Here is a 26932-nt window from a genome sequence, read left to right on the forward strand (position 1 = left end):
AGGTGAATCAAGCAAGCAATAATTAGAAGCAGAGAAACAGACAGTCTGAACAGGAGGAATTAAGGAAGGATCTTTACAGTGGGCAGAGCATGAGGCCAGGTGGGGGAACGTCCTGGTTACTGCACACCTGCTGAATCTACCCTGATGACAGGCTCTTGGGCCATGTGAACAAACAAGCTGCAAGTCCACACTGCCTCCTCCTGCACTTGGTAGTACTATCATAAGGAAGTAAACTCCATGACTGGGACCCTGAGGGCTGGTCTGAATGCTGCACCTTGACTATATTCCCTGCTTGCAGACATGCAGGAGGGTGTATCCACTTTATCCGTGGGCAGAGTGGAAGAGAGAAGGGAATCAACACAGAACTAAAATAAGCCACCAAGAAGCATGAGAGTCAGCACTAAAGTCAATGGTCCACCTGGAAATCTTCCTGCATAACCCACAGGCACCTTAAAACTCAACATATCCAAAACTGGCATCATCTCTCTCCCTCCCCATCCAAACTGCTCTTCTTCCAAAGGTCCCCATCTCAGTAACTGGCACCATGACACACCTGGATGCTCTTGGTAAAAATCCGGGAGTCATTCTGGCTACTTCTTCCCTCCCACCCTCACCCACTGCATGTAACTGACATTCATTCCTTTTCCTGCCCCGGATTGGACCCTCACTGTCTTTCCTGGCACCTGCATCCAGCTTCTGAACTCCCCTGTGAGTGCGCACCAAGAAAACATGACTCCCTACAGGGAGCCCAGGCCCTCTGCGGCTGCCTTGGCCAACCTCACATTCCGCCATCAACACACACTGCACCACGTGGGCCCCCCACACTCCGGGCTACCTCCCACCTCCAGGCCTGCGCCACACTGTCCCCACCGCCTCGGACACGCTTCTCTCTCCACACTCGGCTCATCCTGCGGCTGAGCAGCCCCGCCCTCGGATCGGGGCCTCCTGGAGGGCAGCGGACAGGTCCGCTCCTCTGCGCGTGGGGCCAGAACTGGGCTCCGAGCAGGAACAGGCCGGCCGCCCTCACCTGCTGATGATGCCCTTCATCTGGAGGTCCTTGTCCTCCTGCTGCCGTCGCAGCCGCTCCTCGCCCTCCTCCAGCCGCGCCTGATACTCCAGCACCAGCTTCTGGGTTGTCTCCTCCTGGCACTTGAACAGGGTCTCATACTCCTCCAGCTTCTTGGTGGAGATTCGCAACTTGTCCTGCAGCACTGCCAGGTCCTGCTAGGAGGGCAGCGTGCCACGGGCACAGCACCCAGGACAGAGAGCACAGCCTCATGAGCCCGGGCAGGGGCACAGGATGGGAGGCAGTCCGGCTCGGAATGCCTCAGGGCCCATCACCACCTCAGTCCTCTTCCCACAGCGGAGAGACGCCCAGGGAGAGGGGGTCGGTGAGACTCAATGCCTGGCCTCCATCCGGGGCTCTCCCACCCGCCAGCCCAACCTACAGCTATGAGGCAGATGAAGACTCAAACCAGATCTCAGGAGTAAGGGTCTTGAGCTTTTCATAATAAACAAAAGTTATAAACCTCTCGGGTACATTAAGGAGAAGATGGTGCTCTGAGAGACGGGGGCTCTACAGGAGGGGACACTGAGGCCCAGAAGGCAAATGACCCAACCACATGGGGAGTACAGTGACTGACTGATGGGGTGAGATCCTAGCCTCCCAGCCTCGATTTGACCCTGAAGCCGTGGCAAGTCGCATAGGAAGTCGGGGGAAGAGATTAAAGGCAAAGTGGTCTAGGGCTTTCTGGACCTGACTCAGCCCGGCACCCTTGGCCTTTAGGGAGGAGGAGGAATGTGTAAAGCGGCAAGAGAAGCAGTGAGTGGGAGGCTGTGCGAGCTGAGCAGAGAGCGAGGCAGGGTCAACACCCGAATCAAGGGGCTGGAGAGGTTGGGCGCCGGGTGCTGTGAGAATACAGGGAATGCGGAAGGCAGGAAGGGCCTCTCCTTGAGTCGCGGGCATCGGGAGGCAATTCACTCATGAGCAAAGGACAGCCCACAGGCCAGGAGGCAGCAAATCTAACTGTCCCAGAGGAGAGCCCAGCTCTGGGAGAAACAGCCCCATCCCAGGTCTTCTGCACAGCTGGGCAGAGCGGGGTCGGGAGGGCCCTCCCTGACAGAGGCAGGACCAGGTATCCAAGGAGCTCGAGGGAACTCCAGGATTTGCCTGCGAGGGTTAATGGCAAAGAAAGAGAGAAACGGCAGCTCACTGGGCCAAGGCGTGAGGAAAGAGAACACTCCAGCTGCAGCCTGACCCTTGAAATCGTTCAGGCACTCCTTGTAATTCACAGATGGGAAGGGAGTCTCAGAAAAGCGCAGAGCCTGGCCCCAGACTCACGCAAGGAGCCTGGGGTGCAGCTGGCCCTCCTTGCTCCCCAGCCAAACTCTGGCTCTTGGAGCACTGTGCCCCATGTCCCCTGGTCCCGTTCACGTAATAATGGTGAAAGCAGGTGGATGCAGTGGACCAAGGGGATGGTGGAGGCGGCGGAATGCAGCATGGACGTGGACCTGACCCCAGGTCAGCGGGAGGGAGAGCGGACACCCCACCCTCCATGCCCTCGCCTGAGAGGCTGCTATAGGCTTTCCTGGGGCCAAGAGGGGCGAGGGCACCCATGGTGAGTGGGGGAAGTGGCTGCTGTTCTGGGGGGCCTTGCGCTGCTCCTGTGTCAACCTGGGCTTTGGCCTCCAGGAGGAGATGAGAATTGGCCATGGATCCAGGGCAGCTGCCACAATAACTAAAAGAATTTTGGAGAACTGAAGCACCCCACACTGCTCACCCAAATACTAGGTGTACGTTGCGGGTGGGATTTGGATGTTTTAGGACCAATATTTTTCCCCTGGAAAGAAGAAAACATCTCGGTAGCCATCTGACATCACCCCTCCCTGGCTCTCTCTCCCAGACCCTGGTGGAGACGGGGACTGGGGGAAAGCCAGGCCGCGGGGCAGGCACAATCCCGAGTGGAGGGGCCCGGCCGGGGTGCCTCTCCCTGCTGTCTCCAGGACCCGTGCCTCTGCCTCGTCATGCGTGAGGCTCCCCCCAAGGGTCTCCATGCACCTCTTTGGCACCCCTAACCCCCCAGGTCCTGGATTCTCCTCAAGTCCCAGATGCTCAGCAGCTCGGCTGCCCAGTCACTCAGGGAAGGTGCCTCCTGGGGTCTGGATTCAATACAATTCCTGGGTGGGTCTCACATGCAGCCCATGTAGGAAACCTCAGGTTTAAGCTAAATCCTCCAAATTCCACTGACTGCTGTCCTCACGTGGGCCCAGGGGTTGAGAGGGGACTGGCCATGTGCGGGAACAAGCAGCGCCGTGAATTCAGGGCTCGAGGGGAGAGGATTCTGCCAGCCCCCTCGGGGAGGCAGCCCACCCTGCCCCGAACTGCCAGGGTCCAGCTTTACCTTTTCTGCTTGGCTGACCTCTTCCTTACTCCTTAGCCTATCCCTGTGGGGGGGGTCTGGGCCCAGGCCCTCGTCTTCTAACAACTGCGCGTTCATGGTCAAGAGCCAGGCGGCCGTGCGGTCCAGGGCATTGGGGCTCACGGGTGAAGGGCCCTGCGATGAAACACAGCTGTGAGGGGCTGGAGGGAGGGGTGGGGGGTGGCCTTGGGTGAGCCCCAGGGACAAGTGGCTCAGAGGGAATCTTTAGCTGACTGGGCACGTCTGATGCAGCCCCCGGCCCAGGCAACTCCAGGTAGCCTGAAGCAGAGTCAAGAGCCCAGGTGGCCTCCTGAGCGTGGCTCTCTGCCGCCCAAGTGAGAGCGAGTGGACATGGCCCCGCAGGTCAGTGTCCGGCCCACAGTACATCTGTTACCCTACTGCGTGTACAGCCCTGGAGGCCAGCTCAGAGCAGGAGGGGGCCTGGGGGCCATGTCAACTCCTATCCTGGGTCAGGCTTTAACAGGCTTGGAACTGGAGATGGACGGACCCCTCCCTCTTCCTCCTTGACCCCAGCTGTCTCTGAGGGAACTGGCAGAGGGACCCCCGGGCCGCAGTGTCCCTGGTTCACAGGACGCAGGCAGGGGCCAGTGGGGCCGGGGGAGGGGCCGGGGGGAGGGGGGGCAGGCTGGTGGGATGGGGCCGAGTGGGGCATCGTTCAGCATGGGATGGCAGCGGGTGCAGGTGGCGATGACACGGCCAGGAGGAGCAGCAGAGCACGGGGTCAGGCCGCCCCCCGGCGCCGGAGCCCGGCAGCACTGACCTGCTTGTGCACCGCGCGAGGCTTCAGCTCGGGGCTGTCGCCCTTGGAGGAGGAGGACTGTTGCCGCAGCCGGGCTCCAGGGCCAGCCCAGTCGGGCGAGGCCGACGCCAGGGTCCCGCTTGAGGGCCGCGGGTACTGCAGGGTGCTCAGCAGGGTGGGTGGCGTCCGGCCGCGGGGCGCGGGAGGCGGCGGCGGGGGCGGGGGCGGCGGCTGGTCGATCCTCCGCTGGGGGCCGGCGCTGTTCTGCCGCGGCCCTGGGGGCTGCCCGCCCTTCTCAGTCAGCGACACCTGACGCCGCGCCAGCTCCCCGGCAGTGCTGCTGCTGAAACTTCCCAGCTTGGCGGCAGCTGCCAGCTCCTCGCTGTTGCTGTGGGAGCTCAAGGAGCTGTGGCCCTCGGAGCCCGAGTCGCCAAGGCCACGGGGTGACAGCGGCAGGCCGGCCGCCATCTGGTACACAGGGTTCTGGAAGGAGAGCGGTGCCAACAGCTGGGGCCGGCCCGGCGCGCCCTCCGAGGTGCCCGCTGTGGTCGGCGTCTGGCCTGCCCGCCGCACCGTGGCCAGCCCTGCCAGGCTCACTGGGGCCACCCGGGCTGGCCACCCGGCCACCAGCTGAGCTGCAGGCGCCTGCCCGTCGACGGCGAGGGCGTCGGGGCCCGCCGGGGAGCCCGCCTCCCCGTCCAGCGCGCGGGTATCCTGGAGGTCCACCATGGACAGGCTCTTGCCACCGTTGGCCATCTGAAGATCAGGCTCGTTGGCTTCCGAGTAACTCGAGCTGCGGGCAGGTGAGGGCTGGACCCCGGAGGACCTTGTGACAAAAAACAAGTCCTTGTTTTCGGGGGTTGGAGACGGTAACCGGGTGAAATCTATCAGACTGCAGGGAGACAAGCACACACAGGGAAAGAAGGGGGAAGAGAAGAACTGTGAATGCGGCCAAGGCGGGTCCCAACCGAGAGCCCCCGCCAACCTGCCGCCCACCCGGCGGCCTCAGCCAGGGTGGGGGGAAGGTGGGGCGGGGAGAAGAGGGAAGGCGGGGGAGGGGAGGAGGTGCGGGGGCAGCGAGCGTGGGAGAGTCCCGGGGCCCCGGGGCCCCGGGGCCCAGCTGCAGAACCAAACCACAGCCCGGGCAGCTGACCCTGGAAGAAGCCACCATGAGGGCGAGGGGCTGACAGCTGCTCCTGCACGGAACCTCTGCACTAGGGACCCGCGCTCCCAGTGTCAGGCCAGGCTGCCTGGCAGGCCCTCTCCCTGCTCAGCTGCATCTTGGGACAGTAGGTTCTGGGGCCTGAAGTGTTCTGGAAAATTCCTCTGACTAAATCCAAACCCACGACGCAGTGGCTCTCTGCTATCCAAGGGTCCTGCACTGAGAACTAGGGCTGCAAAGCCACGGGGGCTCCCACTGCCTCTTCCCTCGCGTTCCTAGTCACACTGGTAACTGGGTGGGGGCCTGTGCTGAGAGGAGCCTCCACCTGCAGCCACCCCGGTCTGACTGGCAGGCGGGGGCTGGCGCTTCCGGCAGAAACAAGGAATCAGAGGCGGCTCCTCCGGGCATGACTCAGGCGGGGAGGGCCTGCACCTGCCGTGGCAGGCCATACCCCCACCCCCATCCCGGACTCCCAAACTCTCCCTGGCCCCTCCCTGGAAGCCAACTCCTTGGAAGGAGGCACAAAGCCAGGTGGGCTTTGGAGGGAAGAATGCAGGAGGTGAACAGGGCTCTGAGTGGGCTAGAGGCAGCAAGAACTTGGGGGTTCAACATGGGCTTAGAAAGGAGTTGGCTTAGCCTGGGATGGTGAGGAAGTGCCAAGTCCCAGGTGATGGGACTTAGGCAGGGCAGGCAGCGGCCACTCAGGGCCACAGCACTTGTGGGCCGAGAAGAAGTGGACGAGGGCAGCAGGCGGTGCCGGGAGAAACCCAGACCAGCCATGGGCCTGGGCCGTCGTCCCTCCACACGCCCAGGTCAGGTCTCCTGAGAACCCACGTGCCCGGACACCACTCGAGCCACCACTCGGCTAAGGTGTGTTCCCCACCTGAATCTCTGCTCTGCCTCGCTTGGAAGACTGTATGAACAGCCCCTCAAGACTTAGAGGGACCCGAGAAGGCGCACCAAGGTCTCTGCATCTCCCGCCTCCCCCCGGGCCTCCAGTCCCTCGCACCACGTCCCCAGGTCCTTGATCTCAACGCCCTCGCCTGCTAAAAGCCTGCTGCCGCCACCATTTCAGGACCAGAGGGCTCCCAACCCTACTGCTCCAGCCTCATCCTCACTAGCTGGTCCAAGATGGCCCTGGTAGAGGAGGGGGGTGTACAAATGCGGCATAAATACTTCACTGTAAATGCCAAGGTCCTCATTTTGATGTCATCACTCAGAGAACACTTTGCCTCCCCCTCCACTGTGTTTTATTTACTGGGCACTCGTCCCAGGGCTGGGGGCTCAGAGCAAGAGCTGGGCCTCAGCCTCTCTCTAGTTTCCCAGGCTCCCAGTCTCTAAGCCTTACAGAGTCACCTGAGCTCCTCCTGAAAACACACACCCTGGAGCGTCACTTCTGGAGATTCTGATTCAGGTCCAGGAAATACCAGGAAACACATACAACCCAGGGATGTGGAAGTGTTTGGGACCAGTAACTGTTCTTCAACAAAAGATGGGCTGTCTTTCCCCAGGCCTTTGTCTGTGCTAGTCCCTCTGCCTAGAACGCCTTTTCCACCAATGGAGGTATTACTTTTCCCTAAGCTCCAAACTATAGCACTACCTCCTCCAAGAAGCCTTTCCTGATTTTTCCCAAATAGAACTTCACGACTTAGGGCCTGAAACACACACTTGAGTCTCATTCAGCTTGTTTTATAAACACCAGCGTAGGTATCTTCCACCCCAAATGAGACTGCAGGTGGCTGCACCTTGTCTGAACCCCGCAACACCCAGCATGCCTGGTGGCTCTTACCCGGAGACGTCGTTCTCGATCACCATCTTCTGCAGACCCGCTGAGATGCTGCTGCTGCCAGAGCCTGGCGTAGAGGCCAAGTCGTTGGTCCCCACAAGCTGCCCACTGCCTGGGGCACTCAGTGCTGTGTGCACGTCCCTCAGGATTCGAGGCAGAGGCCCCAGTTTGGATACAATGCTCTGCAAAAACACAGCAAGAGGCAGGTGTGACCCACTGGGGCTGCCTGTGGAGGCCAAGTGCGTTGTAGCCACTGTGTTCAAAACCTCTAAGGAGCCAGTCAGAAATGCAGGCCCGCCCTCCCGTGCAGGTCAGATGCGGTAGGGAGCCCAGAAATCGCAGATGACGTTTTTACCAGCTCCCCACATATCTCTGGGACAGGGTGCGAGGCCCACAGGGAGAAACGCTAACCTAGTCCAAGCCTTGCACCCCAGTCTGTCCTACCTCAGTTCCCCAACAGAGAGGACAGGCCACACGGAATCCTGGACCTTCCCCACCTGAGAGACTTCAGGGATGGCTCCCTCCCACGTCATCTACTCCACAGGGTGGGCTGGGCCCTGACCCACTCTGACACCTGAGCCCCAGGGGCAACGGCCCAGGCACCAGGCAGGCACCACCACACGCCTGTCAGGCAGACAGTGGCGTCCGGGCTTGCTAAACCTCGCTATCCTGGTTTAGACCGATGGTGCTAAGCGTTCCGGGCTGGGGACACGGGACTCTGCCTTCCCCTGGCTTATGCCCCAGCTTCCAGCTAGGGCTTTGTGCAAAAAGAAAGTGTGAAAACTCGTGTAGTCAACAGAGAAGAGACGTGAGCGGCAAACAGCTCGACTTTCAATCCTGCCGCAACTTCTGTAGCTCCCGCCTGCTTGTGCAGACATGGAAGACGGCGGCAGGGCACAGGCGCTCAGTTAAGTGGTGGCCGTAGACTGAATGGTGTTGGCAGCAGTGGAGGGAGAGAGGGCCTTGGCCCGCATTTCCATTTCTCCCTCCTGGGTCTCTCGGAACCAAAGGGCAACGGACATAAAGGAGCAGAAATGACTGCAACAGCATCTGTTTGTAGTGAAAAGCTGGGCCTAATCTGAGCGTCCAATAAACTAAACAGTGCAGTCACATGACAGGACAGTCTGTGCCATTAGAAAGGTCACAGTGGTGGTGTGGCGTGTACTGTCGTGAAAAGATGCCGATGAGGAGTGAGAAATGCATGCGGCACTGCACGCAAAGTTCTCACTTTAACAAAAAGGGAAAGGACTTTGCCTGTGTGTGTACTTAACACATGCACAGATGTATCTAGAAGGCTACACACCAGAGCGCCCTGAGTGGTCACCCCTGGGGATGGGACAGGAGTAGGAAGGCCTTCCAGTCCTGGTTCAGCAGTAGCTACTTTTGTAAGATGGTCTCTCAGAGCCCTGGAAAGCAGATGTTCTGGAAGTGGATCCTGGCAGGCCCAGCCCTTGCTGCCAAGAACCTGCTCACTGTGCGAGCTGGGGCTGCTGGGGACAGTGGAACCCAGGCCACAGTGGCTGCAGCAATGTCAGAGATATCTAGGGAATAAGCATTTCAACTGATGGCCAAGGGCAATTCTGGAAAGGTTTGCAACTTCCTGCCTGACGTGTGGAGGTGTGGCATCTTCAGTCTTCTTTTTCATATCGGTGGCCTTAAAACTCAGAGCAAGGACATTTTCAGAGAAGCAACTAAACCTGACCACACTTCTCGGAAGTAGGGGGCACACCCCCTCAGCAGTGGACTCCATCCACTCAATACCAAGTGTGTGGAGGCACAGCCGAAGCCCCAGTACCCAGAGCGGGCTCCCCTGGGCAGGGGCTGCCACGTGAATGTGACACTCCCCACTGAGGAAGTGGGCCCCGAGATCCCCAGCGCGTGCTGACAGGGCCTGGGCTGGACCCTCGGGCTCCAGCGCCCGGCAGGGCTGCCGATCCGCACCACACAGGCGAACCCTCTGAGCCCCTGGCTAGTCTGGGAGCTGGAGCGGCCTGAAGCAGCTCTGGTGGCCTTCGGCCCGCCCTCCGCCCCACTGCGGCCCGGTGCACAGGCACCTGCTCCAGCTGGCTGACGGCCTCCCAGAGCAGCGAGTGCAGGCTGGAGAGCTCGCGGCCCAGGTCGATGTAGCCCTCGAAGCCAGCCGTGTTGGAGATGGTCTCGGGATTGGAGATCTCCAGCAGGAAGCGCTGCATGTTGGTCCACTCGTGCTCCAGGAACTGGTTCATGAACGACATGTACTCCTCCTTGCTGCCAAACCTGGAGCCAAGCAAATGGGGTGAGTGCCCTGGGCCCCGCCTAGGAGCCCCCCTTCGCCACGTACTCCTCCCCAGCCAGCCAGTCCACTCTGGCTCAGGGTCCTCATGGCTAAGGCTAGAGACCCTTTCTGGGCCTTTTCTCACAGGACCTCGAAGGTTCCGTGGCCCTCACTCCCCATTCACTGCCGGTCACAATCTCCTTCCTCTTTTCCCCCACATGGCAATGGCCTGGTGCGCAGACGACTCTCCATCCATGCCCGGCCAGGTCTCTCTGCTGAGCTTTCAGACACATTCTGCCATGGGCACCTCCCCCTTCGTCCTCAGCTTGGCCAGGTCTGCGGTCATCTCTGGCACCCCGAACCTGCACCCTCCTCTGGGGCTCCCTGCCCCAAGGGGAGACGCCACCACCCAGCAGAGAGCTGCGCGAGGAGCCCAGCCGTGGTCAGCGCCCCCCGCGCCTCCCCCACCACCGGCCAGGCTGCTGACCTTACCTTCTAATCACCCCGAGACCTCGCAGCAGTGCCTCCAGCATCGCCCCCTCCCGGGCCCAATACTTCCACCCCTTTGCCGTTACCAGAAGCGTGACTTCGCTCTCCTCCCAGCCTCTCGCCTGCCAGTCCCGCCCCCTCCACACCCCGGCCCCACTGCTGCCAGGCTGAACTCTGCAGGACTCTCACCCTCTCCGTTGCTCCAAGGCCCTGCCTGGCCTTCAGAAGTCCCTGCTTTCCTCTTGGGTCTCATCTCCCACCTCCCCCCGCCTGGCACTTGATGGTTCAGGGACTGCCCAGTGCCTGGTCCCTCCCGGGCCTGCCCAGTGCCTGGTCCCTCCCGGGCCTGCCCCTCTGCTCTTCACCCTGACACGCAGCTCGGGGAGAACATCTCCTAGGAAGCCTCTCTCTCTCCTCTCCCCACAAGCGCAGGGCCCTCGGGCGAGGCCGTGTGCCCACATCCACCCGCTCTCTGCCCTGCTGTAGGGCTGTCTCCCGGAGGGCGGGCAGGGCCCAGAGGAGGCCCAGAGGGGGGCTCCATCCACACCTCCTGAGAGCGCCTTGATGACCCAGCCCTTCCGTTTCCACCCACTCCCTCTAAAGTACAACGAGAACACTGAAGTGCTTCACTAGTAAAGACGCCCTCGGCAGCCTTAGATAAGGACAATCTGAAACAAGCCGGGTGCCCAACCACAGGGGTCGGCTTCAGGAGACACAGGCCCTTGTCCCTCAAAGGCATATTAGTCACTCATTTCAAAACCAAGCGTATGAATGGTAAGTACACGGGAGAATCCTTATGATAAAATGTTCATTCAAAGAAGCAGAAGGGGGCTTCCCTGGTGGCGCAGTGGTTGAGAGTCCACCTGCCGATGCAGGGGACACGGGTTCGTGCCCCAGTCCAGGAAGATCTCACATGCCGCGGAGTGGCTGGGCCTGTGAGCCATGGCCGCTGAGCCTGCGCGTCCGGAGCCTGTGCTCCGCAATGGGAGAGGCCACAACAGTGAGAGGCCCGCATATCACAAAAATAAATAAATAAAAAGCAGAAGGAAAAAATACCTTGTCTTCTCACCTTTGAAAATTACGGAAACATACCACAGCGGCATGTCCGTTCAGTAGGGAAGCTGGGGTGCGGGGAAGGACTGAGGACGGCAAGGACTGGCCTGTCGCACAGCCCAGCTCTGGGGCAGACCCTGCGCCACGGACCCTGCCGTCGGGGGACATGGCACTCACTTGGCGAAGTTGGCCAGGTTCTGGGTGACCTTGGCGATGAGGGTGAGCGTGCGGGCGGTGCGGTCATCGGGGTACTCCTGCAGCAGGTTGAAGAGTGAGGGCGACATGATGGCCGGGCAGAGGAAGCGCAGGAACAGGGAGGCGCTGATGAGCCGCTCGCTGATGTCTGGCCGCCCGCGGCTGCTGCACTCTTGCCGCCACGAGGCGAACACCTCCTTCAGCTCCCGCGGGAAGACACTGCGCCGGGACACAGGAGGGGGGACTGGCCGTCAGGCAGGGCGCCGGGAGCGGAGGGGGCAGAGCAGGGACCCGGTTCTGGGTCCAGTGGAACCGAGTTCCAGCCCTGCTCCACCATGAGGGCTGTGTGAGCCGGCACAGGGCAGGCACAGGAGCAGGGACGCCCAGGCCGCAGTCAGGTGGATCTCTCCCCGAGGGGCTGAGTGGGATGGGACACAGGCACGGGGGAGCCGGCGGTGAGCTCCCAGAGGGCTTCACCCCCCTCCCCACATGGCAGGCATCAGGGTCTAGGGGAGAGTCAGGAAAACACAGTAGGAACAGACCACCGCTCCTTGGTTCCCATCCCTGCCTTTTGAGACTTACTCCCTTCGCTCAAATAACGTTATAGAATTAGAGGTTTTCAGCAGAGCTCGGGGTGATCAAGAAGATGGCTGGATCCTAACCACAGGGTGAGGACACGGCTCCCCACTTTCTCAGTGGGGAGGGAAATGGAGGCAGTGGCCTCCCCAGGCGGACCCGGTGAGTGTACGCAGCGTTCCCGGCACCCAGCTGGGGGCTATCTCCTCTGGGCGTCCCCACCCTGCCACAGGGAGGCCCCACCGGGCCAAGCTTTAAGTAGCCTGCCTATCTTTTCACCCTAGAAGATGGGTGCTCCCTGAAGCCAGAGTACACCTGGCTCTGTCACTAGCTCAGGGTGCTCTGACCCAGGGCCTGGTCCTCCCCGGGCTTCGGTGTCCTCACTCTCACACTAAGAACAAGGCCTGCCCTGCCGAGCTCACAGAGCCATCTTAAGGCTGGGACCCCCCAAGACTTCAAGAGGCTTTGATCAGCTTGAAAAGCTTCCGCCCAACAAGCCCAGCAACCAGCCCAGCAGACTCTGGCAGTGAATGTGGCTGAACCAACAAGGACATGGCTAGAGAGGAAGTGAGGGCAGGTGACCTTTAGTCCTGGCCCCTGAAGTACCTGGCACAGGACTGGGCAGGGGGCAGGCGTTGAGTGATAACATCTATCAACAGCCTTGTTCAGAACTGAGAGGTGCCCCTGGGCCTCTACAAACGCCAGAAAGAGGAAATAGAAAATCATTGTCCACGGATATGTTTCCCTATGTCCCACACCCGGTCCGCCCTGGGATGAGGGGGGCAGAGGGTGAACACACAGCCTAGCCCAAGGGTGGGGAGTGTGTTCCAGAGCTCAGGCTCTCTGGCTGCCCCTCTTCCCCTGGTGCCAGGGTCCATTTTCAGCTCAGCGCAAGTGGCCAGGTTGGCCCCAGGTGAGCACCCTGTGTAGCGCTGGGCCAGAGGGACCTGGGCCAGAGGCGCCCACCCCACTGGTTTTGGCCATTCCCTCTGCCCCGATCCAAGGCTGTCGCTCACCTAGCAGGCCTGCCTCTGCCTGTCCTTTGGGAGCAGCAAAACATTCCCGGGCCCTCCAGTACGCCCAGGCCCGAGCTAGTGAGTCTGCCTGCCCCCAGGGTGCTCACGGTGTGTGTGCAGGAAACGGACCTGGACACAGGCACAATCAGGTACGCTGATGGGAGCGGGGCTGTGAGCGAGGGTGCCCAGGAGAGGGGAGCCGACCATATGCGGTGACCTGAAGGAGGGCTGCAGAGGGGAGCCAGATACAGGCCAGGCCGGGAAAGAACATGGTCAAAGAAAGGAGGAAGGTATGGCTGGGGGTCGGGGGGTGGGAATGGGGTCAGGAGAGTGACCTGGGTGGGGACGGGATGCAGGTCCTGAGCTGCAGCAGTGACCGAGGAGGAAACCTTGGCAGCTCCTCCAGTGTGAAAATAAACCCACTGCTCGGGGCTGGTGGCATGGTCCCCTGGACAGTGACGAGGCTGTACTCGGCACCAGGTCAGCCGCCACCAGACATACGTGCCTGGGACGCTAGCCTTGGGGCTGGGCTAGCACTCCTCAGCGGCCCCGGGACTGATTCTGGCCCTGACCGCGGTCCTATACGAGCGGCCGGCCCAGCACACGTCTGCTCCTTTCCGGGGCCGCCAGGAGCCCGCAGACCTCTGTCCCAGTTAAAGCCCAGTCCGCCTCCTTTGTCCTCTACAGCCCCAGGAGGCGGCCCACCCGGTGTCCAGGCACCCACACAGGCCCCTGCTGGGCCTGATCACAAGCCTGTGAAGTGAGCACCAGCTCCTACGGACAGGTGACGAGTCCCAGGTGAAGCCATCCACCCACCCCAGGTGGGTGCCCGAGTGGGGCCTTGTCAGTCTGGCTCCCTGGGCAGCCCCAGAACCTACAACAGCACCAGCTGGTGCCCACTGTTAAGCATGTGCGATGGACCGCCAGGTCCAAATCCTCACCACTGCACAAGGCACGTCCTGCATACATACTCTGGAACACTGCTTACGTCTGAGAGCCCAGAGAGGACCAGGACGGGGGCCTGGCAGCCCAGCAAGACTCAGCAGGGTCAGGCAGAGGGTGGCTTCCAATCCCAGAGCCCCGCTCTGAGGCCGTGTGAGGTGCGGGCGTGTCCCCTCTCCTCTCCTTATTAAACCTCAGCTCTCCCGTCCGTGAGTCGGGGATGATGGAGGAGAGCCCCTCACAGAGCTGTCCGGAGGGAACAAAGCCCAGCACTCTGTAGGCGCCTGCACAGAAGGACAGGGGAGACGCAGGGGTGGGGGGCCCTGGGCAGCTGAGGCCGAGAAGGGCGCGGAGGCAGCACTGACCAGTAGGAGTTGATGATCTTGCAGAAGGCCAGCTCGCAGCACATCTTGAGGTTGCCCTGGTGCTCGGGGAGGTCAGCGGCTGAGCACTTGCTCGGGTCCACTTCACAGTTCTCATCCGACTCGTACAGCGCTTTGATGAACTCCCCTGCGGCCAGAGGGCAGGAGGGGGCAGTGAGGACCTGGCGAGCCTGCCCCGCCTCTGCCCTCTGCCCCCTGCAGGCCCGCACCCCCTACCTAGTGCGTCCTGCAGGTACTTCTGGCCCACCAGCTTGAGGTACTCCTCGATGGCCTTGGTGGCCAGTGTGTTCTCCCGGAAGATGAGGTGCTCGTTGTCTCCACAGCGGTCCACCTCCGACATCATCAGGTCTGTCAGGAAGTCCTGTGGAGCCAGGTGAGGAGAGTGGACCTGAGCAGACTCGGCAGGTAGGACCCTAGGGTTCCAGACCTGCACCCTGGCCAGGAGCCCCTGCTCCTCGAGGCTGCTCCATTGCCAAGCTACTGGTACCCACCGGTGGGGGCTGCCTGGGAGTGAGGGCAGGGCAGCCTGGTGAGGGGAGACGTCTAGCCATGGCCACATCAGAGCTGGGTACCGGATCAGGGACGCAAGAGCATGCTGCATGGAGCCATGGGCCCCTGTATCACAGCCGGACCCGCGGGACTCAAATCCCTGCTCAGCCCTGCCCAGGTCTTGGGGGGTGATGGGAGCGGAACTCCCCCGCCCAGTGCCATCAGTGTCGAAGAGGACAGATGGGCTGCCCTCTCCCCTTCGTACAAGCAGCTGCCACCGTCCACCCATTACTCTGATGGGGTCTCCCACACCAGACACGGGCTCGTTCTGTGCAGCCTCACAGGCAGGGATGAGAGAGGGGCAGAGGCAGTCCGGCTGCCCTGGAAGGCAGTGAGCCAGTGCTCAGGCGGAGAGAGCACCGACCTCGGCCTGGGCGGGAAGGCGGCCCACGAGCCTCTCAGCCCCAGGCGCAGCTTCACGGGCAGACCCCAGGAGGGAGCCTGAGCCCACGCCTTCCCTCCTGACTGCAGGGAGGCTGCACAATGAACCTGCTGCATCATCCAGGTGGAAACTCCTCCCTGGAGCCTGCGCCTCCTCACGCCCACGGCCAGCCTTGTGACTTGGGGGATGGGGGGAGGACAGGCAGGAGGCAGGAAGTCAGAGACCCGGAGGAGGGTGACAGTCGGGCCAGGGGCCGTCCTGCACAGAGGCTGCAGTGGCCAGTGTGGGCCAGGGCTTCTGGAGCTCTGGAAATTCCTCACTCCGATGGGCACAACTCTGGGCCCCTCTGAAATCACAAGTGGCCCTTGAAATACAGAACCGAACTCCGGGCCCCGGAGACCTGGCTGGGTGGCCAATGGAGAGACAGGAGGGGCTGGGGGGAACTGGCAGTTGGCCTCTCCGGGGACCACACAGCCCGAGGACCCCTTCCTGACCACAGGTGACCTCTAGGGCCCCCTCTCTGAACACACGACAGCAGAGGTAAGTACTGCGTGTACGGCTCTGCTCATGCCCACAGGGCTTCCTGAACTCCTAGGGCAAGTGCGAGGCCCAGGTGGGGAAGAGGAGGGGCTCTGCTTAGAGCCAGGACCCAACAAGGGGGAAGAGGCACACAACAGGAAAGAGACCTGTCCAAGGCCACACAGCTACCTGGGCCACATTTGGCCCAAGTCTCTTGTTTCCAGGCCCTGTTCCTCCCCTCACACTAAGGGGAGGGGGGACGGCAAGGAGCAGAGCATGCCAGGTGCCCCCTCACACAGCCCTCCCCCAGGACTGCAGGGCCCTCGTCACGTGCTCTGGAGTGGTATCGCACCCATCAGTGCCGAAGTGGTCAGAATTCAGACGAACGTCACCCCAGCATCCCGAGTTGCTTCCTATCCTTCCACCTACTGTCCTCCCCACCTAAGGGCCCACTGGGGGGCTGGAGCCCTGGCTTCCACCTCCTTCCACAATGAGCACCCTGATTCTCCTGTCTCAGCTGTGAGTCTGAGGGCGAAGGTCCCTTCAGATCGGACTCGGACTCCCAGGCCAGCCCAGCCCTTGGGGGCCACTTACTGAAAGGACAGACACAGCGGCAGAGAGGATGCTGCTCCAGCCCATGCCGCCTCCCTGGATCTCCCTCTGGAGGCAGGGCTTCCATTCACTGAGTTTCTAGCCCCCTTCCCCCTGCTAACCAAGAAATTAAGAGACGGTTCCACATGCAGCCTTGCCCAGGCAGGTCGGAGGCTGGGGGCAGGGGAAGGTAGTCCAACAACGCGGAGGAACGGAGTGCCGTCCCCCACGGGGCCCATGCCAGGAAAGCGCCCTTCCCTGGTCCTGCGTTGGTCCCACACCATGAGCCCAACAGGCAGGGGCTCTGAAGGGCCCGAAGGAGGCCAGGGCCTTCCGGGAACAGATAAAGGATAAGGGCCTCGATGCAGTACGTGCCCTGGGCTCTGCCTGCAGACCTGAGGCCCCGCCCCGCCCGTGTCTTCCCCGAGCCCAGGCTGAGGGCTCAGGACCTTGACTAGGGCAGTCCCTCACCCCCACCACAGGCTGCAAACCACACCACGTCCAGAGGGCAGAGGCCCAGCTCCCGGGGCCAGCACGCAAGGCCTCTGCAGTGTGGAGCACGTCCAGCCCTTCTCCACTGCACCCAAGGGAGGGGGCAGGGTGGAGAGGGGGAGGTGTGCCCTCGAGGCCCACAGAACCACACTCCACTGCGATGGGCAGGTAGGTGTGTGGAGCCCTCCAGAAGGAGCCTACCCGTCTCCAAAGCCAGGTGGGTGGGGCTGAGGTTGTGGCCTGGCAGGGAGAGGCAGGTGAAAAGCGGCGAGAAGATTGGGGCCCCTCCAGCCCTGAAGTAGGGCCTGCTGGAGGGCTTTAGACGAGCTCTGTTTCTGGGGACTCTGGAGCTGGGGACGGCTGTAGCCGTGGCAGGCTGCCCATCAAACAGACGGCTGCAATAGTGACTGTGTGTCCCATGTGTGTGAATTGGGAGTGATGGGGGAGTCTGGGGCTCGGACAGCGGCCTGCACCCTGGCGGTCACCTGTTGGGATGTGTCCCAAACTCAATACCTCATTGGACGTGTGTGTCTGGGTCGCTGGGACCCATGTGCCGGCAGAGATGGGCCTTGTGGCCTGCTCGCCTCGAGCCTCAGGGAGGGGCCAGCCCTCTGGGGCAGCGGGAGAAGTCCCTAAACCCATTTCCTCACTGCAAGGTGTGCTCCGGTCCACGGGCTCCATACCCGCCTCTGTGATCAGCTCCAACCACGGCGAAGGAGCACAAGGTCCCCACCCTCCACAATGCAGCTCTTGGGTTTAGGGAACTCACCTGGCTGTGACCAGTGCCTCCACCAGAGCTGAAATCCATGACGTGGACATGGGGACCAGTAGGTAATCCAGCACGTCACCCAGCCTCCCACGGGGCCACATGAGGTGGGGTCCCCGCCTGAGGCCCACACACCTACCTTCACCTTGCCCGTGCTCTGCAGGATGTGCACCAGGGCCGATGCCATTTCCTCCTTGGTCTTGGCGCTAAGGATGGGCTCGAGGGCGGCGCAGAGCCCCAGGTAGTGGTTGGTGATGTGCTCGGCAAACTCCTTGTACATCTCCATGGGCAGGATGGTGATGGTCTGGTAGCGCGCCTTGATGCGGATCATGGGCCCGGGGCCCTTGCCGCTCTTGGGGTTGGGCGTCACCACCGGGTACCACTTCTCCACGAACTGCCGCCCGGCCACGGAGGCGGCGGGCAAGCTCACCAGGCCCAGGTAGCTGTTGCGTTCCTTCTTCTTCTTCTTGTCTGTCTCGCGGTACAGGTGGACAGTGACGGTGCGCAGGGGCGGCAGGTTGTGGAACTCGAAGTGCTCGCCCCAAAAGACGTTGTCAGTCTTGAGCTTGCCCGTGGTGCGTGCGTACAGCACGTCGTCCAGGCACAGCTCACACAGGTACTTCTTCTTGGCTGGCAGGTCCTTGGCCTCGATCACCCACAGCTTCAGGATGTGCTCCACACGCCGGCTGTTGTCCTGCACACACGCACAGGGGGACCGCGGTGACTGGGGGCCCAGCCGCCTGCCCATCGCCCAGCCCGTAGCGGGGAAGAGCTCTTGGAACCGGGAGGGACTGGGCCCTGGGCGAGGGACAGCTCTGGAGTCTGACGGCTGTGGGGCTATGGGGCTGGATCTCTGCTCTCCCTCGCCCTAGCTCACTGACCGTGGGCAAATGACCATCTAAGCCTCAACTCCCTTTTCTATTCCCTTGGGAGTTAAAACCGAGTACAGAGCAAGTAAGAGGCTAGCACAATGCCTGGCACACGGCAGCCGTTTACTGGCTCCCCTGTAGTTTGCTGGTCTGCAAAGTCACTTAGAGGTAAGACCGTCACTAAGGCCCTTCCTTAGTAATGTCAGGGCGACCAGGACTCAGCCCAGGCCAAGCTGGCCAGGGAGGCAGACACAGAAGCAAGTGATTACAGTCGGGGTCCCAGGAACCTGCCGGGAGAAGCCTGGGGGCAGTAGGAACACAGGAGGGCACCAGCCTGGGCCGGCGGCGCTCGCCTGGAGGAGGGAACAGAAAGCTAAGCTGGACTCGAAGGGATGAGCAGGATTCGGCCAGTGGGGAGAGGATCAAGAGTTCCAGGCAGATGGACACCAGCACCCAAAACCCCAGTGCTCAGTTCTCTGGCCCAGCCTCTTCAGTGTGCAGCTTCGAAGGCTGAGGCCCCCAGCACGAGTCAGCTTCTTTCAGACCCCAGCAGTACGGCCCGCTCGGGCCCTGCCTGCACGCAGGCTGCCTGCACCCCCACAAGCCCAGGCCACACCAGAGACCCCTCCGTCTGCTCCCTCACGTCGGCGTCTGTGCTCTGCTCTGAGTCTAGCCTCCACCCCCCATGCTCTGGGGACAGCGGACACAGGCCCACCTTGTTGGGATGCACCGCTCGCCGCAGGTTCTCCATCCACTTATCCCGCTCGGCCGCTGACCGGCAGGAGAAGCACTTGCTTCCCGACGACGTCGTCACCTGTGGGGGACGGGCAGGACAGCGTCACGGGGAGGGGAAGGCAGCAAGGCGGCGTGATGGAGGACCTCCAGGACTTGGGGGGGTTTCGGCTGCCAGGTCTGACCGCACCCCAGCCTCAGGCAGGAGGCAGAACGACCCCCCATATTTCACATTTGTGGGTGGTGCACCGAGACCTGTGGTCCGAGAGCAAGACAGTGACAGGAGGGGGGCCCAGCCCCGTGCCAGCTGGTGCCTGGTCCTGGCTCCTCACCCCTGCCTCAGTGCCCTCTGACCATAGGAAAGCATCTTTCTGAGTCCAGCCTCGTTCTCCTGGAGATGGTGGGAGGCAGAAGGCACGGGCCCCTGCACGAGTCAGAGGGAAAGGCTTCACCCGAGTCTCCCTCTATCGGTGGAGCCACAGGCACCTAGGAGACTACCACGGGTTGGCACGAGGGTCACCTTGGTCCTCAGCGGACACCTGCTGATGATGCTTCTCTTGCCAAGTGACAGCAATGGCGGTCACAGAAGGCTAACCTATTTGGGGCCAGACTAGAGAACTGAGAACTGGGCTGTCTGGGTGTGCTGGGCCCTGGGGTCCTGCCTGGAACCCTTACCCTCCCCTCCCTGTCTGACTTGCTCATCTTCTGGTCTCCTCCAGGCAAGCAAGCCCAGCCCAAGCTGTTCCTACCCTGTTCCCGCTGTCCCCAGCACGCCGAGGTCTCTACCGGGGAACCAGACTCCTTATCTAGCCATTCACAGGCCTGCAGAAGCCACAGCACCCCCTGCTGTGGACGAGTGGGCAGGCACCACCTTCAGCCTGCCCCAGGCAGAGAAGTGGGAGGCCAGAAGGAGCCCAGCTGGGCCAGGAGTCCTGAACCAGAAATGGCACCCAGTGGGCACAGAGCTAGGGCAGATGCCAGGCACCACTCCACTCTTCCCCTGGAGGTGGGGGCGCCGGGAGGTTGCCCTATTAGTCCCAGGGTCATGCCTCTGTCAGAAAGCTCTCCTAATTATGCAAGACTGTTGGGGGTGGGAAGCTTCCCAGAAACAGAGGTGGGAAGAGAACATGAATAATTAGAGAAGCAATTAGGAACTCCCAGCAACACCTGCGACATTAGTTACCCTGGTTCTGGCTTGGCCTCAGGCTTGTAGGGTGACCTTTGACATCGTCTTGCCCTCTCTGGGCCTCAGATTCCCCATCTACAGGGAAGCACTGGACAGGTGATCCCCAGTAACAGCCCTGTCAGGTCGGGTGGCTGACCCTCTGTTCTCAAACCTTGGGTCACAGAATGCCGGGGCAGGAAAGATTCTGGCTTTCATCACGCAGAGGCAGGGACAGGGCCAGAAAAGGGGACACTCCCCACTGTCCTACAATGCACTGGAGTGGTTTTGCAGGAGTGGTGAGCAGGCCTCGAGACCGGCTCTGGGGCTTGAGCCATTCCACATACGCCTTGAACTCCCTTCCACCCACTTGGACCTCTTGCACTTCCCAGCATGGGGGACAGTGCTGGTCTGTCTCCAAGGAGGCCACAGAGCAGGAATGAAGACCCCCAGCTCCCAGCTCCACTTGGTCTCTTAGGAGGCAAAAGCTATGACAGATTCTGGCTGCTGGCCCAAAGAGCCTGGCCCCTGTGGAGGCCACGGAGCACTCTAGGAGGGCGTCTGGAGGAGACCTGGCCTCGCCGGAAGAGGACACCGGTACCCGCCCCGCCCCTGCAGCAGGACCCACCTCGAAGCAGTAGTCCTGGCCCAGGATGCTGCTGTGCACTGGCTTGATGACCACCTCCTCCTCCATGCTGAGGTCCAACGCCTCCACCGCGCTGCTGGGGCTGAGCAGGGACTCGTGCGAGCGAGACTCCTTCAGCCTCGGCATCAGATGGGACCTGGGGGGAGGGCAGCAGGGTGCGTCAGGTCAGGCCTGCCCTGTTCCGTCCCTTCCCTTCTCCTCCAGGAAGCCTGCCCAGAACCCCCCAGTTGGAGGCAATCACTCCCCTCAACTCCCACGGTCCTTTCTGTCGTAAAGCAGAGTTGGGGGTAGGGGACATTGTGGTGCTGGAGTCACAGAGACCAGCCAGTCCCTTTGCCCCAAGGCAGGACTCTGGGTAAGGGGCTCAGCCCCTAAGTAAGGGGGGGGGTGGCGGGGAGGCCACCACTCAGGAGTTGAAAGTCAGCACTGGGTGCAGGGTAGGCCGGACCCGGCTTCTCAGCAGCCCGAGACCCACAGAGAAGAGTGGACCCGACCCAGGCAGCCTTCTGGGGCTCTGGTGCCTTCCCCATCCCCTCCCCTCTGCTCCGGTCCCCATCCAAGACAGAAGCCGTTGCCCTGTTCCAACATTCATCCAGGACATCACTGGCGACAGAACCCTTTCTCATACACCATCCCACTCCGCCCACTGGCCCCAGGCAATGCAGGACCTCCGTGAACTCTGCTGCTCCTTTCTTACAGATGAGGACCGTGAGGCTCAAAACAGAAGGGATGCAGCCATCTCTGCACGGTGCCCAAGAGCCGAGACTCAGACAGGGTCCACAGGCTGGGGTTCGGGGGTCAGGCCAGGGTCAGTGGGTCCAGCACAGGCCCAAAGAGCACAGGTAGTTCACTCCACCTGAGGCCCAAATGGAGCCTGGACCAGGACTGGCTCTGACAGACCTGGCCTTGGACCTGGGCCCACTGCTCACCTACTATGTGGCCCTAGACAAGTCACTTCCCCTCCCTGAACCTCAGTTTCCTCGGCACTTCACATGGAAAGTGCCTTAGATGGCACCTGCTCCGGTGCTTGGTAGAGTCCACCTCAGAAAGGCAAACGTCCCTTTCCAGAGTCAACAGGACACAAAGCAGTGCCCCACTGGGCCCCCTCCCACAGCCGGGGCACAGGAAAAGCCAGAGGACCAGCCAGGCTTGCAAAGACCACCCCAGGACGGAGGCTGGGCAGGCCTCGCCCCTACTCATGTCCACAGTCCACACCCTGGCCTTAGCTCACCCAGACATACTTCCCCCAATACCCTCTGCCTTTCAGCTCCTGGCCTCCGGGTCCAAGGCTCAGGCCATCATCTCTCCCTGTCTCGCCAAACAAAGACCCTCTCTCAGGTCAGTGAGGCCTGGCAGGACCACCACAGACCTCCCTGTAGGGCACATACACCCGGTAACCCATTTCCATAACCACCTGTGGTAAGAGGGCCTGAGGTCCACCATGTGTGGACTCAGGAATCCGGAGATGAGCCGAACAGACCCTGCCCAGCGGGCTTCACAGGCTGACAGAGGCCACCCTCTAGCCCCTATACTCCATGGCAACAGCCCTCCCTGACACGCTGTCCTGTGCTAGGCACTGCATGGGAGTCAGGGCTGGAACTGGGACCCCAGCTCTTGGGGACCTCACAGCCCAACCCAAGAGACCCAGTCGTGCTCCCCTAGCTGCTCCCCCATGCCCAGCATGAAGCTGGTGCAGAGCAGGGCTCAGATTCCTGGAGCCGAGTCAGTGCCCTCAGGCAGGACTCCTGAAAGCTCCCAGGGGAGTGGACCAGAGGAAAGCCATGAGGCGGGCTAAAGTCAGGTTAGAACCCAGCCAAACCTCCCCCAAGACGCACCCGAGGCCCAAGGCCACTGGCACGCACAGCTGTGGCGCCTCTGAGCCTCCAGAACCCGCTCTGGGAGACCGTACTGCTGCTGCCATGCCAGGTGCTGACAGGCTTCTCCCCGTGACAAACCCTCCAGGTCCTGCTCGAACGGCCCAGCCTCCTTCCCACCACGGCACTGACCCATGTGGTGGCTGGGTCTGCCGTCCACTCTGTTGAGATTCCTGGGCCTCCCTCCATACCTCAGTGCAAGGGACGCCCTGCCTCAGGTGCCGGGGAAATCACCCACCTCGGAAGGGCTGAGACCCAGAGCCCCCAGGCCCGCTGTCCAGGGCTGAAAACCCAGCCCACCGATCAAGATCAGGCTGCTTTCTGGCCCAGCCCGGAAAGCCCTGCCAGGTAAGATGCTGGGAGCTGGGGCGGGTGGAGCGGGCACCCAGGAAGTATTCTACATAGGGAGGAGCCGGCAGGCTACGGCACCGCCTCCTGCCTGGGGCACCTGAACGAGCCGGCTGGGGAAGAGGAAAGAGAGGCGCACTCAGCCGACTGGGCCTGCCCAGGGAGACCCAAGGGGGCCTTCGTTCTACAGTCCAGGAACCCAGGCCAGACCCCAAAGCAGCCAGACCCCGGAACCTGGGGCTGCAGAACCCTCCTCTTCCTTCCCCACCATCCTGCCCCACAAGCAGGCCCCAACTGGCCCAGGTCTCACTGGGAAGTTTCCTGACAGAATGGAGGACTATGGGAAGTTCATGGCTAAGGCATTCTGGCTGCAGCTGGGCAGCCCTGACCCTCCCCACCACCCCAGGGGTTCTCTAAGTGGGAGGACCTGAAGCAGGGGCTGCACCCACCTCTGCAGCCCAAGCTCACTGCGGGGGGTGGGGGGCGTGGTCCAGGGAGGCCCAGTGGCTACTCCTAGATCTCCCAGGTGCTTCTGGGAGTGGAGTTGAGGGCCAGGCTCTGACCACTGCCCTATGATGGAGCAGGGCCAGTGGGCCTGTGCTCTCTGACTCACATGCAGATCGCTCAGCCTGGAGTCCACCTGCCCCTCAGCTCCCCACAAGGCTCGTGGGGGAGAGAAAGGGGCACCTATTCATCAGGCCCTGACATGCAGCTCTGGGCCCAGAGGGGAGCTGGTCTGCTGTGACCCTGCAGGGTGGGACCTCCTGGCAGAGGGGAGTGCTCCTGTGGCAGTGACTGATAAAATAAGATGACTGGGGCTCAGGGAGGGAAAATGGTCACTTGGTCACTGGACCCAGCAGGCCCACCTCACAGCCTAAGATCCACCTCTTCCAGGAAGCCAGACAGCCCTGTCCCAGGCCCACAGCACAGCACCCCCTAAAACTCCACTGCAGGGACTCCTGCCCCATCAATCACCCACGGCTGGCCTCGACCCAGCCCGCTTCTGCTCCAGCCAGCATTGTTGGGCACTTCCTTTCTCAACTCCAGCTCCTGCCTTCCCAGGCTGGTCAGAAGCCCATCCCGGGAGGGACCATGCTCCAAGAGGGCAGCAAGCGGGCACGGTGTCCCTACCCAGGAAGCTTGGTGGGTGCCCACTTCCACTTGGCCAGGGCACCCAGCTGGTCACTTTCAACTGCACACAACTCTGCCAGGAACACTCATCTACCCATTTCACAGAAAGGTAAGATGGGCTCAGGGAGCAGCAGTCCCTGCATCTGCCCGAGGCCCCCTGCTGGAAGGAGGACACAGGTTGGTCTGGGAGCCCAGCCCATGGCTACCCTCTGTGGTGTGGAGGTCTGTGGTCTGACACCATCGTATGCAGGGCCTCTGCTGCCCCGAGGCTGGGGTGGGAGAGAAGCTGGCCCAACACACCCACTGTGTGGCCTCCCCCAGTGCTCAGCTCAGCTTGTGACGGGACCTCCTGTCCTATCTGGGGACCAGAGCCTCAGTCTTTGGTGAGATGGCACCAAGGAAGACATCCATCGCAGGGGGGCTGTGCTCGTGCAGGTTGTCCGCACAGCCCAGGTCTGAGCCACTCCTCACAACAACCCTGCCAGGGACACCACACGGGGTCAGAGAGGCCACAGAACCAGGTCTCACGGCAGTGCAGTGGGCTCCACGCGCCTGGCCCTCCTCACCTGGGCCAGGCTCGCCCTGGGCTGTGCCCACAGGAAACAGCACCCGCAGCACTTGGCTGAATCCTCACAAGGCTGAGAAGAGGATGCCCACCGGACCCCGGCGAGGCCGCTTCAGAGAAGGCAGGTGACCTGTCCAGGGTCTCAGCTTCCTCCTGAAGTCACCCCTGTTCACGCCCCAACCCCCCCAGGGGCCCTTTCCTTATCTGAAAGAGAAAGGAGGACTCTCTGTCTCAAATGGAAATAAATGGTAACACGCACACACTGAAGTGCTGGAGAGAGGGTCTGCAGGGAGAGGCATTCCCCCAGGCGTTGGAGTCATGAAGAGGGGGTTTCCCATCAAGACCACGTGGGCTCAGTTGCAGCCCTGCTGGCCGGGGTGCATCTGCCTGTCCCACCTCACCCTGGGCTCCTCTTCCCCAGGGGTCACGATTCCCTCAGGCAGGCCTCCAGGCACATGCAGTCCCCTCCACCTAGAAACCCCTTGTCCTATCCAACCTTCAATACCCAGCATCAGAGCCTCTTCTTCCAGGAAGCCTTCCCAGACTCCCAGGGCAGAGAGCGACCTCAAACGCTAATGTTCATTAGGCTGTGCTGGGAAGGCCTGTCACAGAGCTGTCTCCTTACCAGGGAGGGGGCTCCTCGTGGGGAGGGCTGGGTCTGGATCAGCGCTAAGATTCAGAGCCCCAGAGTTCCTGGATCAAAGCCCCAGTACCGCAGGAGCTGAGGTCAGCTAAGCCTGGGGGAGGGGGAGGAGGTCAGCTGGGATGAGGACAATCCTCCCTGATTCCTCAGATGCTGTTAGTGGGAGAAGGCACAAAATGACCCAAGCGCCGGTCTTCGGGGCAGCCGCCTGCTCATGGCCAGTTCCCAGGAGCAGCACCCTGGTGCTTGCCCAGAATCTCCAAGAAACACCCCTGCTCTTGATTTATCCAGGTATGGGGCACTCCCTCCATCTCTCCCAAGGTCAGGGGCTCATCCAACCCTCTGTGGCTGCACCCTCCACCACAGCCGCATCCTCCCGAGACCGTCCCAGACCCAGCTGACGCTCTAGACTTTCAACAGCCCCCCAGTCACTAGAGGCCCCATGTCCCCTGCAGTCCCCCCTTCCTGACCTGGACCAGCTGTTCAGGAGGCCTTTACCTGCGTCCTCCATGCCATGGAATCCTCACACTTCCTGGGAGGGGGGTGGTGCCACGATTCTCAGGTCACAGACAGGAGAGCCAAGGCCACAGGGGAGGGAGGCCTGCCCTGACCTCCTCTGCCTCTGAGAGGTCCTGGTCAGGGCCTGGGGGGCAGTGGAGGAGGGGGGCAGTGCCCTCCCACCGGATGGGCCCCTCTGCCCAACATGGTGTCACTCCTGCCCTCAGCGCTCCCCTCACAGCCTACAGAGAATCAAGTTGCAGCGCTTCACCCTGGGGTGGAGCCCTCCCCAAAACTACCCCTGTCACACCACACCCTGGCAAATGACCTAGACTCTCCTTGCCAGCGGGTCCCAGGCCAGCAGGAACTCCCTCCCTCTGGGGGGACCTCTGCCCAGGCTGCTTCCTGAACCCGTCCCACCCTTCCCTCCACTCTCTGCCTGACAACAGCCTTTTTTGCCAGCGTTCAAAGCCCAGTCCGAATGCAGCCACCATCACGCTGTCCCTGGTCTCTCCAGACAGACAAGCGCTCACACCCGGGCCGGGGGGCTGAGCCCCACTCCACACCACTTTCCCACCTGTCTCCTTACCCAGTTCTCATGAGAACCCATCAGGACTGAGGTACTGTACCTCAGAAAGGCCAGGTGTCGTGCCCAAGATCGCACAGGCAGCAAGTGGCCAACGGGGACTGGAACCCCATTCAGCAGACTCCAAGCCTAACCCGGTCCGCCCAAGCCTCGCCTTCCCATCTCCCCACAGGCGGCCACACAGGGCCACAGCCAGCTGACCTGCTTGCCATGACCCACTTCGCTCCAGGTCGGGTGGAAGAGCAGCGGGGCTGGCTGGGGTCGGGCAGCCATGCCCAGGGCCCAGGAGCCCAGGAAATGTGGGCGTGCCACAGGCACGGGCGGAGCCACTGTTGGAGATATAGCCAGGTACCAACAGCAACCCACTGTGAGGGCGGGGGTGTGTGTGGCCAGGAACAAGGGGACATTGTCCTGGCTCCTGGGCCACAGCCTTATCTGATAGCCTTCCAGCCAACCCACGAGCTGCTTTTCAACTCCGTCCTTTTTTCTCTTAAAAGGTTAGTGACACAGAAGTTTCGTAAATTCCCTATTATTTCAAGGAGGG

The 26932-nt window shown here is 61.8% G+C and overlaps 1 protein-coding gene across 17 annotated transcripts in view; it reads right to left on the reverse strand.

The window, feature by feature from the left end:
* Positions 1-26932, reverse strand: part of DAB2IP (DAB2 interacting protein) — a 196951-nt gene that overhangs the window by 7564 nt on the left and 162455 nt on the right. For 10 of the 17 annotated variants that reach the window (XM_082625372.1, XM_082625369.1, XM_082625362.1 and 7 more), the window contains 11 exons: positions 20726-20879; positions 18919-19017; positions 17474-18028; positions 14252-14396; positions 14018-14162; positions 11101-11337; positions 9182-9383; positions 7131-7309; positions 4201-5071; positions 3402-3554; positions 1028-1224 (listed from right to left, as the gene is read on the reverse strand). In XM_082625372.1, coding sequence (XP_082481498.1) covers positions 1028-1224; positions 3402-3554; positions 4201-5071; positions 7131-7309; positions 9182-9383; positions 11101-11337; positions 14018-14162; positions 14252-14396; positions 17474-18028; positions 18919-19017; positions 20726-20879 — 2937 coding nt within the window. The remainder of the gene's footprint in view (positions 1-1027; positions 1225-3401; positions 3555-4200; positions 5072-7130; positions 7310-9181; positions 9384-11100; positions 11338-14017; positions 14163-14251; positions 14397-17473; positions 18029-18918; positions 19018-20725; positions 20880-26932) is intronic. The other 7 variants (XM_082625373.1, XM_082625370.1, XM_082625368.1 and 4 more) reach the window with 4 other exon arrangements.

This window comes from Mesoplodon mirus (assembly GCF_964341445.2).
Source record: "Mesoplodon mirus genome assembly, chromosome: 1".
NCBI classification, from domain to species: domain Eukaryota; kingdom Metazoa; phylum Chordata; class Mammalia; order Artiodactyla; family Ziphiidae; genus Mesoplodon; species Mesoplodon mirus.